At 44.0% G+C, this 12433-nt stretch overlaps 1 protein-coding gene across 2 annotated transcripts in view; it reads left to right on the forward strand.

Moving 5' to 3' along the window:
• Positions 1-12433, forward strand: part of ATP11A (ATPase phospholipid transporting 11A) — a 231298-nt gene that overhangs the window by 94862 nt on the left and 124003 nt on the right. For both annotated transcript variants that reach the window (XM_084616791.1, XM_084616792.1), the window contains exon 2: positions 9549-9671. In XM_084616791.1, coding sequence (XP_084472917.1) covers positions 9549-9671 — 123 coding nt within the window. The remainder of the gene's footprint in view (positions 1-9548; positions 9672-12433) is intronic.

The raw sequence follows: 12433 nt of genomic DNA on the forward strand, positions 1-12433 counted from the left end.
TTTTCACTGGGCTGGGGCAGGGGGTTGGGGTGTGGGAGGGGGTGCAGGCTCTGGGCTGGGGCTGAGAGGTTTGGAGTGTGGGAGGGGGCTCCGGGCTGAGCCTGGGGTAAGGGGTTGGGGTGCAGGAGGGGGTGAGGGGTGCAAGCTCTGGGAAGGAGTTTTGGTGCAGGAGGGAGCTCTGGGCTGGGGCAGGGGATTGGGGTGCGGGAAGGGGTAAGGGGTGTGGGTTCTGGGAGGGAGTTTGGGTGCGGGCTCAGGGCTGGGGCAGGGGGTTGGAGCGTGGAAGGCGGTGCAGGGTCTGGGAGGGAGTTTGCATGAAGGAGGGGGCTCTGGGCTGGGCAGGGGTGCAGGAGGGCATAAGGTGCAGGCTCCGGCCAGGAGGCACTTACCACAGGTGGCTCCCAGTCAGCAGCGCAGTGGGGCTAAGGCAGGCTGCCCTTGCTTCCCAGGGAATTTACAGCAAGACCCTCAAGCGAAAACACTGCAGGCATGGGTATAGACCAAAGCCACCCCCTCCACAAACTTTCTACCACCAGAGTCCACCAGAGCCTCTGTGCAAGCATCAGAGAGTAGAGAGCCTTGATTTTCAGCTCCCTCTACTACCACAACCTCTGTCCATTCCCATCCACCCACTGTGAGGGCTACTTCTAAAGCACCCACTGTTATTGATGCTGACCATTTCTACTCCTCTCCGTCTTCTTTGATGGTTCTCTCTCACTTTTTTTTTTACCACAACTGGGACTCAGTCACAACAGACAATTGGGTTTGAGAAATCATCCACCATGGTTACTCCATCAAATTTCTCTCCCTTCCTCCCAACAAACATAAGGAGGTAGATTCTCTTCTTCAATAACAGGCAATAGAATGATTCCCACCTCAGTATCAAGGGAGAGGATTCTAGTCCCCATACTAGGAGATTTCCTCCCCAAGGCAAGATTTCAATTATTGGGCAATCTGATAGCATAAATTACTCACAGACCAAAGATTATGGTCCTAGTATGCCTTTCTCTTCTCGGCCTCATGGCCGTGTGCACTTACGTGCACCAGATTTCATCTATGCTGCCTACATGCTTGGCTCCAGTCAGTCTACTCATCAGACAAGGACCACATGAACACCAGCCTGACTGTTCACACGAGAGTAATCACCTCTTAGCTGGTGGTCAAACCTGGCACAAGTGTGAATGGAAGTTCCCTTCAGCACTTTCAGCCACCCACCATGCCACTGTCATCACAGATGCATCCCTTCTGAGTTGAGGTGCTCCCCTGAACAACCATACCATAGAGGGGATTTGAACCCCACAGGAAGCCAGACTTCACATCAACCTGCTAGAACTGAGAGCAGTGTGCCTGGCTTGCGGGGCCCTTTCCCCCACTCATATGTTCACTCCATATCCAAGTAATGTCGGACAACATCCCCATGGTTTTTTATATAAACAAGGAGGGTCAAGCAAGATCCCTTCCCCTCTGCCTGGAAGGAGTCAGGCATTGAAATTGGTGCATCAGAAACCACATTGCTATCCAAGCCAAGTATCTTCCAGGTGTTCAGAATTCTTTAGTGGACAATGTAAGCAGGCACCTCTCTGCAGATCTCAAGTGTAAAATATACAGCTTTGTCCTGAGTGAGATATTTGCTCAGTGGGGAAAACTTCAATAGGATCTCTTTGTGTTCCAAATGAATAGGAAGCTTCCCTTGTACTGCTCCAGAGCAGCTATGGGCAACTACTCCCAGGGTTATGCTCTACTGCTGTCAGGTACAGACCAACTGAGAGATCCATTTTAGCCCATTCCCCTGCTACCACAGGTCTTGAGAGTGGCTCTGGCCCTGTCGAGCCAGATCTTTCTCACAGCACCCAACAATTCCCAGAACTTCGGAGACTATCAATCTGTCCTCCATCAGGATTTGTCCCGTCCCAGATCTGCTAATTTAAGAAGTTGGTAAAATCAGTCGCACCAATCCAGACCCACCTCACCTCATGGCCTGGTGTCTGGATGGACATCAGGCCTACAGCACTCATGTTCTGAAGCTGTGCAAGCCATTCTTACACAAAGTAGGAAAGATTCAACTAGGAACTGCTACTTGAGGACGCTTTCCTACCTGAGTATGGTGCAATGGATCTTCCTCAAACTCTGCAGATATCCCAGTCATTTTAGACTATCTTCTGTCGTTGAAGAACTTGGGTCTTTCCCTTCGCTCACTGTGGATACTTCTTGCAGCATTCAGTGCCTTCTTCTTCCAGTAGGGGGATGTTCCATTTTTTACTCACCCAGCAATGCTTAGGTTAATGAAGGGCCTAATCAGGATCTTTCTACCAGTGGTAAAGTCTGTACCTTAATGGGGCCTTAAACTCTCCTGTCAGTGCTGACCAGACCACCATGTGAACCTTTGCAAACGTTCTGAGTCCCACCTTTCCATGATAGTTGCATTCTTAGTTGATATAAGTTCAGTCAGAAGGGTGAGCTAGGTGGGGGCACTCCTGACTGACCTACCATATACCACTTTTCACAAGAAGAAGGTCTTCCTTCACCTTCATCCTAAATTCCTCCCTAAGGTAACTTCTGAATTTCATGTCAACCAACCTGTCCATGGTTATCATGCTTCCACTGAAGAGAAAAGACTTCATTCCCTGGATGTCAGATGTGCCCTGGCATTCTACCTGCAAAGGACCAAATCAATTAGAAAATCACCAAGGCTGTTTCTCACTATAGCAAAGAGGTTGCGAGGACAAGCAATATCTTAGCAGAGAATTTCTGAATGGATTTCTGGTTGCATCATCATGTGCTACCAATTTGCATGTACCCTTCCTCCGGATGGAGTAAGGGCACACTCCACAAAGGCGTAAGCTGCTTCTACAGCATCTCTGCAGGAGGTACAGATACCGGACATATTCAGAGTAGATACCTGAAGTTCCATTCACAAGTTTACAAAACATTGTGTTAGTTCAGGCCTGCACTGAGGATGCAGTGGAGTTCTTCAAGCATCTTTACTGCTAGCATCCTTGCACCCCCCCCCCCCCCCCTGGTCTGAGCACTGCTTGTCAGTTGCTCACATGTAGAATATACATAGGGACCAGCACTTGAAAAAGTGGAGGTTACTTACCTGTAACTGGAAGTTTTTTCAAAAAGAAAAGGAGGACTTGTGGCACCTTAGAGACTAACAAATTTATTTGAACATAAGCTTTCGTGAGCTACAGCCCACTTCATCGGACGCATTCAGTGGAAAAACTATGGAAGTTTTTTGAGATGTATGATCCCTGTCTGTATTCCACTACTTGCGCTCTGTCCTCTTTGCTTTGGATCCTGTTGGATTCACTGTAAGGAGAGGCACTGACCCGCACTGCCTCTTATGTCCTTGGTTTGGAGCACAAGGTGGGCAACTGCTACGTGCGAGCCAATGGACGCTGCTTGTTCCGAATCTCCAGACTCAGGTGCCTGGGGTGCAGGCATATACCCATGTGTGGAATACACACACAGACGGCACATCTTGAAGAACTTCTAGTTACAGGTATGTAATCACCTTTTAGATTACTTTTGGCTCTGTTCCAAACTGGTATTCTTTTTATTTGAGATTTCTGGAAAGGTCATTCTTTGTTTCCATTGATTTTTCCAGTTTATAGCTCAAAACCCTGTTCCTTAAAATTATCTAAGATTCTGAATCTTTCAAGATCAGTTACTTTTTCAGACTCTGCTGTTGCAAGCTAACAGAGTTGTCAGTACCTTAATCAAAGTTGCCTTTGGACTGGAAGAACTAAAATTACATGTGAAGAATAAGCTGATTTGTTATACCCCTGGATTTTATCAAATTGCTTTTATTTCTCTCTCTTATTAATATGAAAATGTCTTTGTAACTTAATTCTCAGAAAGCATTGTTTTTTAGCTCACAGACGGTAACTTATCTCTCTTCACTCCCAGCCCCCACCACCTGTTGAATATTTATACCTTGTCTGGTCAATCTCTAAATGTACCTAGTTAAAAATTAGCAGAGTAGCATACAAGTGATTCAGAAGTTTGTCATAGTTTGGAATTAAACCTGGAAAAAAATGCTTAGTGTATTTTGTGTGACTTCCTAAACTGTCAGATTTTATGAAGATCATACTAGATCATCAGCCTTCTTTTATGTGAAGTACAGACAATTTAATGGATTTTTCACCAGTCTTTGGTTTCTGTATTGCTGACAGTGCTAAAGAGCGCAGAACATAAGTAATGTTGCTTCATTTATGTGCCAATGAAACTAGGTTTCAGTACATTGAGCTTTGTACTAGTAATGGAAACACATAATGCTTTAGGTTTATTTATTGTTTCTTGGACATATCTGTAATGGGCTTAAGCAACAGAATATAAAACACTGAATACACTTCACTGCACTGGCCACAGTGCAGAGTTCCTTTTTTCTATTATCCTGGTGTCACTCTGCAAATGATGTCTAATATCTGGTACCTGGACATCAAAAGAATTCCTTGTTCAAAGTGTTCTCTTTGTAGGACAATATTACTGTTAATAAAAACATGGTGTTTTGATCTCTGCAAGTGGCATACATTAGAGCTTCACTGTGCCATTTTCCTCCATATACCTTTTCCTGATTAGTAGAGATGAGTGCCCTTGTGGGATAACTGTATTGCAGTGTTATTGAATAATGCATGATGCTTCCTTTTTTATTACAGTATTACTTCACTGAACAATGCAGTTGCACATTTTATGCAAAATATTCCATGTATATGTTGTGAAATGTCTTTTTGTTTGGAGTAGACCAGTGATGTACATTAATTCATCACTTCTACAAACAGATGGGAAAAATCAAATTAATTCTGCTGTGGCGAGTGGTTAAAACTGTATGTAAAAAGTTAGTTGACTTGTTTTTAATCCATTCTCTATGGTGAATTTATTTTAAGAACAAAAATAAATCTGATGGACTGAGTAAATGAGCCTGTCTTAATTTATATCCCTATGTACAATTAATCATAGAATCATAGACTATCAGGGTTGGAAGGGACCCCAGAAGGTCATCTAGTCCAACCCCCTGCTCAAAGCAGGACCAATTCCCAGTTAAATCATCCCAGCCAGGGCTTTGTCAAGCCTGATCTTAAAAACCTCTAAGGAAGGAGATTCTACCACCTCCCTAGGTAACGCATTCCAGTGTTTCACCACCCTCATAGTGAAAAAGTTTTTCCTAATATCCAATCTAAACCTCCCCCACTGCAACTTGAGACCATTACTCCTCGTTCTGTCATCTGCTACCATTGAGAACAGTCTAGAGCCATCCTCTTTGGAACCCCCTTTCAGGTAGTTGAACGCAGCTATCAAATCCGCCCTCATTCTTCTCTTCTGCAGACTAAACAATCCCAGCTCCCTCAGCCTCTCCTCATAAGTCATGTGTTCTAGACCCCTAATCATTTTTTGTTGCCCTTTGCTGGACTCTCTCCAATTTATCCATATCCTTCTTGTAGTGTGGGGCCCAAAACTGGACACAGTACTCCAGATGAGGCCTCACCAATGTCGAATAGAGGGGAACGATCTCGTCCCTCGATCTGCTCGCTATGCCCCTACTTATACATCCCAAAATGCCATTGGCCTTCTTGGCAACAAGGGCACACTGCTGACTCATATCCAGCTTCTCATCCACTGTCACCCCTAGGTCCTTTTCCGCAGAACTGCTGCCTAGCCATTCGGCCCCTAGTCTGTAGCGGTGCATTGGATTCTTCCGTCCTAAGTGCAGGACCCTGCACTTATCCTTATTGAACCTCATCAGATTTCTTTTGGCCCAATCCTCCAATTTGTCTAGGTCCTTCTGTATCCTATCCCTCCCCTCCAGCGTATCTACCACTCCTCCCAGTTTAGTATCATCCGCAAATTTGCTGAGAGTGCAATCCACACCATCCTCCAGATCATTTATGAAGATATTGAACAAAACTGGCCCCAGGACTGACCCCTGGGGCACTCCAGTTGACACCGGCTGCCAACTAGACATGGAGCCATTGATCACTACCCGTTGAGCCCGACAATCTAGCCAGCTTTCTACCCACCTTATAGTGCATTCATCCAGCCCATACTTCCTTAACTTGCTGACAAGAATACTGTGGGAGACCGTGTCAAAAGCTTTGCTAAAGTCAAGAAACAATACATCCACTGCTTCCCTTCATCCACAGAACCAGTAATCTCATCATAGAAGGCGATTAGATTAGTCAGGCATGACCTTCCCTTGGTGAATCCATGCTGGCTGTTCCTGATCACTTTCCTCTCATGCAAGTGCTTCAGGATTGATTCTTTGAGGACCTGCTCCATGATTTTTCCAGGGACTGAGGTGAGGCTGACTGGCCTGTAGTTCCCAGGATCGTCCTTCTTCCCTTTTTTAAAGATTGGCACTACATTAGCCTTTTTCCAGTCATCCGGGACTTCCCCCGTTCGCCACGAGTTTTCAAAGATAATGGCCAATGGCTCTGCAATCACAGCCGCCAATTCCTTCAGCATTCTCGGATGCAACTCGTCCGGCCCCATGGACTTGTGCATGTCCAGCTTTTCTAAATAGTCCCTAACCACCTCTATCTCCACAGAGGGCTGGCCATCTCTTCCCCATTTTGTGATGCCCAGCGCAGCAGTCTGGGAGCTGACCTTGTTAGTGAATTAATTGTATTGTATTAATTGTATTGTGCCTCTATGTAGATGAACAAATGTTGGTCATAATACTTGACTGGCAGCCTGACAGAAAAATACTAGCTTTCAAATCAACAGAGTACTGTGGGGGAACTTCAGCTCTTTAAAGGACTTTAAATAAATAATATTCAATATTATATGAGCTCCTATTGGTAATCCAGTTAATGGGGGAGGGTTGTGCACTTGTAATTGGCTCATGGCAAAGACCAGTTTATATTGCAAAATGAAGGAATTGGTTACCTCACCTACTCATGTTCTCTCCAAATCCCTTTATGTGGACTCATAAACACAAGGAATATGTTTGTCAATCTTGCTCAGTGTAGAAGGAAGAAGCTAAATAGTCAATTCTTGATGTTCAAGGATTTATGCATTGAATTCCCATTAGCTCTAATGGAAGCTTTGTACTTGCATCCCCTGTGTATCTTAAAAATTGTACTACAATACAAAGAATTGTTCCCGTTTTTTAAAGTCCTCCTTAGTGTAAAAACAAATGCCAATGTACTGTATAACTTAATAGACTATCCAGGCCTATACTGTATCTCTGTTTTCAGCAGTATTATTTGACACAAATATCCATAAATCTTTCAAGTGTTTTGTACATCCTCAGGTACTGAAAAGGTGATATGTATGGCAATTTAGGTATAAAATATACATTTGTTGAACCTATTTGTTTCTGTTGCCACAGAAAAGCTGCCATATCAGTATAATATAGAAATGTTTTCAGTACAATTTCCTTTTCCCTCAAAATTCTTTGACTTGCCACAAAATCCTGGGTACCTGGGTGGGGGAAGTGGTATGAACTATAGCTATCCTAGGGTAAGTTAAATATTTGGAATGGCAACAAGCTTTTTAAATTGTGGCAACTCACATTAAAGACATGGGGAGTTGACTTGTTGGAGAATTAGACTTGTTTGAGATTAAACGTTCTTCTCTTTCCCTTATTCCACTTTTCAAAAGGGATGCGCTAAATGTTTTTTAGATCTACACATTTGGGGCTTGATTCTAAAAGATGCTGAGCACCTACAATACCCATTTGAAGTCAGTAGGAGTTGCAGGTACACAGTACTTCTCAGGATCATGGTCTTCCTCTGTCTTGAGGCAGTCTTCATTTCTACAGTCTTTGCATCTGTAAATACATTGTCAAAGTAGTTATTTTTAAGGTGTGCCTCTCAATGTACTGCGTAGGATAGAAATAGAAGAATAGGATGGCGAAAATGCCAAGAAACACTTTATCTTCTTATCCTTTTATCTTATTTAGTTTTGTATACCAAACTCACTATTTTGGCATCTGAGTGCCATCTCTTCATATTTCTGTATGATTTCAAGAATGAATACTAATGTAACTTTTTTGTGGACTGTTTTCAGTACAGACATATTGAAACGCATAGATTAATTATATAAAGGTACAGTTAAAACTTAATGGTTCATAGATTTAATTTTCATAGTCTTAAACTTTTCACACTTTTTCCCCAAAAGAAGCTTCAATTCTACACATTTGCAATTAGACATTTACTGATTTTTGTACACACAACTACTTCAGGTTTTTCTTTTTCCTTTTTTCTCTTTTGTAATACTGCATTAACAAACAGTTGAACTGAAAGTTTTTTTCTTAATATAAACGTAGTATTTAAGTCATTAACTTGCTGTAGTAGTGAACCAGTGTGGGCAAGTCTAAGTGTAGGCAATCTAAGAGCAAGTCTCTTTTGCTTAAATGTGAGAATGAAATTCTATTTTCAGAATTCTGGGGTTATTGAGGAGGAGGAGGAGGAAAGCTAATGTTCTAAGACGCTAAACACAAGTATGTATAAAATACAACATTTCAATATAAGGTAATGTTTGTGTTTAAAACAGATTGAAACATTCTCTAAATAAATAATTAAATGTAAACTTAATCCTGTGACATTTACAATACAGTGAAACTCCTATCTAAAGATACCAAGTACTACACTCTGTGCAAATACCGAAGAGTTGGTGCACTAGGATAAATTTTAGATATATGTGGGAACTACTAAAACTTTTTTTTTTCTTAAGAGGCAAGTACTTTCTATTCTAAACTCTCTGAAGCAACCCCTCAAATCATAATCCCAAGGGAAAGGGATCTGTGTCCTCAGATAGTAGTACTTACAAACTGTGAATACATAAATGCTAATTTGAACCAATTATATAGAAGCTTTGTGATGTGGGTGTGTGGGGACTAAATGTGGGCCCCACTCATACTCCTCTTTTTTTCATGATCATAGGCTTTGAACCCAGATATATTCAGAGATGAAAAGCTAATGCATTGCCCTGGTGTACAGCATATCCCCAGTGTCTGGATTATGAAAACTATTCTGGGTATTTCTGGATATGCTACTGTGGCTTGGTGCCTATGGGATTCACCATTACTAGTATTTCAGACAACACAGGGTGGGTTCTGTGTAGAAAGTAACACACTTTTCTATTACATTTGCTTTAGTGTTGGGTAAAAATGGAGCTATAGCTGGCTATTCATCCAATCTAGATTGTTCTTGTCATATGACTGAAATGTTAATATTATCAGTAATTTTCTCAGAGTAGTGAGATAAGCACTGGCCATGTGGAAATTTTATAAAACTCTATTTAATGGCAAAATTGTAAATCGTCTCTTCTTTTTCTTCAAAGGCTAGCATTTCAAGGATATTACCTTATTGCTATAGGGGGAAAATGTTACTGAAGACAATTAAAGGCAGAGTTTTGATAGCTTGCTCCTATTTGTCATTTAGGGTTCTTGGGAAGACTATAGGCAGAAATTTAGGGACGGTACATTGATGACTGTGTGAAAATGGCATCTGTGTTGAAAAATGACAGGACTAGCGGACTCAATCTGACTATTTTTATACAGAAATACTGGGTGAACTGAGGATAACTCTTTCTTTCTTTTGCAGTGTGCTGGGGAAGAGAATTGGGTGGACAATCGGACTATTTATGTTGGGCATCGTGAACCTCCTTCAGGCACCGAAGCATACATTCCACAGAGGTATCCAGATAACAGGATAGTCTCATCAAAGGTAGAAGTATTTCCTTTCATTCACTGTTAGAAAACACATCATTTTCTGCTTTGTTCTGTTCATTTTTTATTTCCACAAAAATCTTTTTTTGCTTCTTAATTCATCATCATCTTGACTGTGACAGTTTCTGGAAAAGGTAAAATGAAAAGTGCTACAAGTTTCCTTCACCAAATTGCCTCTGGCTTGAAGGGGAATAAAATGACTCATTCTGTGTTAATATCAGTGGTGTACATTAAGCCAGTAATATGACTCCACATGATTAATCAAAAATGTGGGCTTTTTTATTTTATTTTTTTTAAAAAAAGGCAAATATTAGTTTGGAGACAAGTTGGAAAAATGGAGGAATAAATCTTCCTTCTCTTACTTTCTATTCCCCTGCTGTATATCCAAGAATAGTGTTAGCTTTCTTAGCTACAGCATTGGACTGGGAGCTTGTGCTTAGTTGGTTATATGCTATGATCATGGGCAGTGGATGAACCCCTGCTTTGCAGAGGCTAGCCCGCTGGCCCCCCCACTTCTGGCCAGGGCCCTGATGCCTGCACGCCGGAGCCCCCGAATTCCACCCCACCCCAACAGGAGAAGCCCTGAGGGGCACCCCCATGACTGGAGGAGCCCCGGCCTACCTGCCCCAGCCACACCAGGCCGAGCCACCGACCCCCCTGAGCTGCTCGATCCACCACCCGCCCCCATCCAGCTGCCGGGCTGGCCCCCCCCACCCCTGAAGGCCGTCCCCTGGCAAAGCAACTGGCCCCCAGTGCTGAGCTGAGCTGCTGGCCCCCCGAGTGCCAGGCCCACCCCAATGCTGGGCCAGCCCCCCCGAGTGCCTGAACCCCCCGGGCTGAGCCTCTTTACTCCCCAGCCCACTGCTTACTCTCTGCATCCCTCCTCATTCCCCTGTCCCCGAGGAGGAGGGATGCTGCGAGCAGCAGGGCCCTCCAGAGTGGGGGTGGAGTTGAGGAGACATGGCAGGCAGGCAGGAGCAGCAGCAGGCAATGGGGGCCTTGGGGAAAGAGTGGGGCCCAGTGGTGGGTGGGCAGCAGCGCCAGGGAAGGCTAAGCCTATGGCTATGATCCCCATAAGTCCCTTTCAGAGTTGATACATTCTAGGATATTGTCCCCCAACCTGCACGGGCGGCGGGTGGAGTTGCCCTTCAGGGAGGCTAGCCCCCAGCTCCGCCCCTTCCACCTGCACCCATTTCTTCCCCACACACCTGGAGGAGCTCCGGGCGCCCCCTCCCCTTGGCCGGAGAAGCCCCGGGCCGGCCGGAGGCCCAAGTGCACACCCCCCCACACATCGGCCGGAGGAGACCTGAGCCAGCTGAAGTCCTGAGGCGCCCCACCCAGAGGGCCCCAAGGCGAGCCATGCCTCCACAGACCCTAAGCCACCCTGGGGAAAAGTGTCTCGTCTGAAAAAGCGTTTGCTATGCCCTATGCAGGTTCCGGGGTAGCTGAGGAGACAGTATTCGCTACTCAGCTTCCTGGATTCATCAGTAATTTCTCTGAAGTCTTGGGAGATTACTGATGAACCTGGGAAGCTAAATAGTACATACCGCCTCCTCAGCTGCCCTGAAACCTGCATGAGGCATAATAAAGCAAAAACTTCCTCGCCAAATCCTGCACCTGTGGGTTCAGCAACAGAGGCATCACTAGGCAAGGCTGAGCCATCCTGCAAGCATGATCTACATTAGATGATCCTAAATTAATGACCATGCATTTGGCAATATTAAAATGGTTATTGTTCAAATGAGCCCAGCTTACCAAGCAATCCAGATCATGCTATAAAACTGTTCTGTTCTTATCACTCCACCATTTTTTGTCATCTAATCAGTAATTTTTCTACCTCATTGATAAAAATATGCAAATTGTATTGGGCCAAGAAGAAATCTATGCAGGATCACACTAGAAACACGTCCCCCTCCCAGAGTGAATGATCATTTCTTTTGAAATGTAGTCACCAGTTTTAAATCCTCATAGTATGTTGCTTCGTTAATTTGTGGAGTGCTTATTTTATTATCAAAATAATATGCATACAATACTAAGTCAGATGCCTCACAAAAGTCTAAAAATATGTCAACGCAGTTGTCGTTGTTAGCCAAATTTGTAATCTTATGATAAAACATGACTAAGGGAGTGGGATGGGGATAAAGGTGCAAAGGGAAGGGGGCAGGAGCCAGGGGATGTGAGGGTGGATAGGAGCAAAGAATCAGGGAGGCAGGAACTGGAGAGAGGGCAGGTTGTAGAGAGGAGAGAGAGAGGCAAGACTTTGGGGAGAGGTGGGTTAGAAGCAAGGACATGCTGGGTGGTCAGAGCAGAAGGGTCTTGTAACTAAAGACCATATCCTAATGCATATGTATAGTGAGACCAAACTAAGGTTATATGGGCAGTTCCGGCATTTCTGAACATTAGAGTGTCTGACTTCACAACTTTAACAACCTTATCATTCTTCATAACATTTATTGGGGTGTAATAAATTAGTGTACTCTACACTTACATAGTGCACAATTAACATCTCTGGGGTGGAATGCTGAAATTGTAGTATACAGCAACTTCATTTCCTGTGCTAAGGAAATATGTTCTCATAGTGACACTGTGAAGGGAATTGAGCACCAGCAAAATGTGCTATTGTGTCTTCAGTGACCACAGGTGCTCACAACTTTTGTTTTGTGTCTCAGCTGAAAGATGTTACCTCAAGTAGAATCACTGTACCACAAAAGAGGTACCCCCACTGCCACCATTTCTTGTCGTATCTGGGCTTTCCCTGAA

The sequence above is a fragment of the Lepidochelys olivacea genome (assembly GCF_965140295.1).
Source record: "Lepidochelys olivacea isolate rLepOli2 genome assembly, chromosome: 1".
In the NCBI taxonomy this organism is placed as follows: domain Eukaryota; kingdom Metazoa; phylum Chordata; order Testudines; family Cheloniidae; genus Lepidochelys; species Lepidochelys olivacea.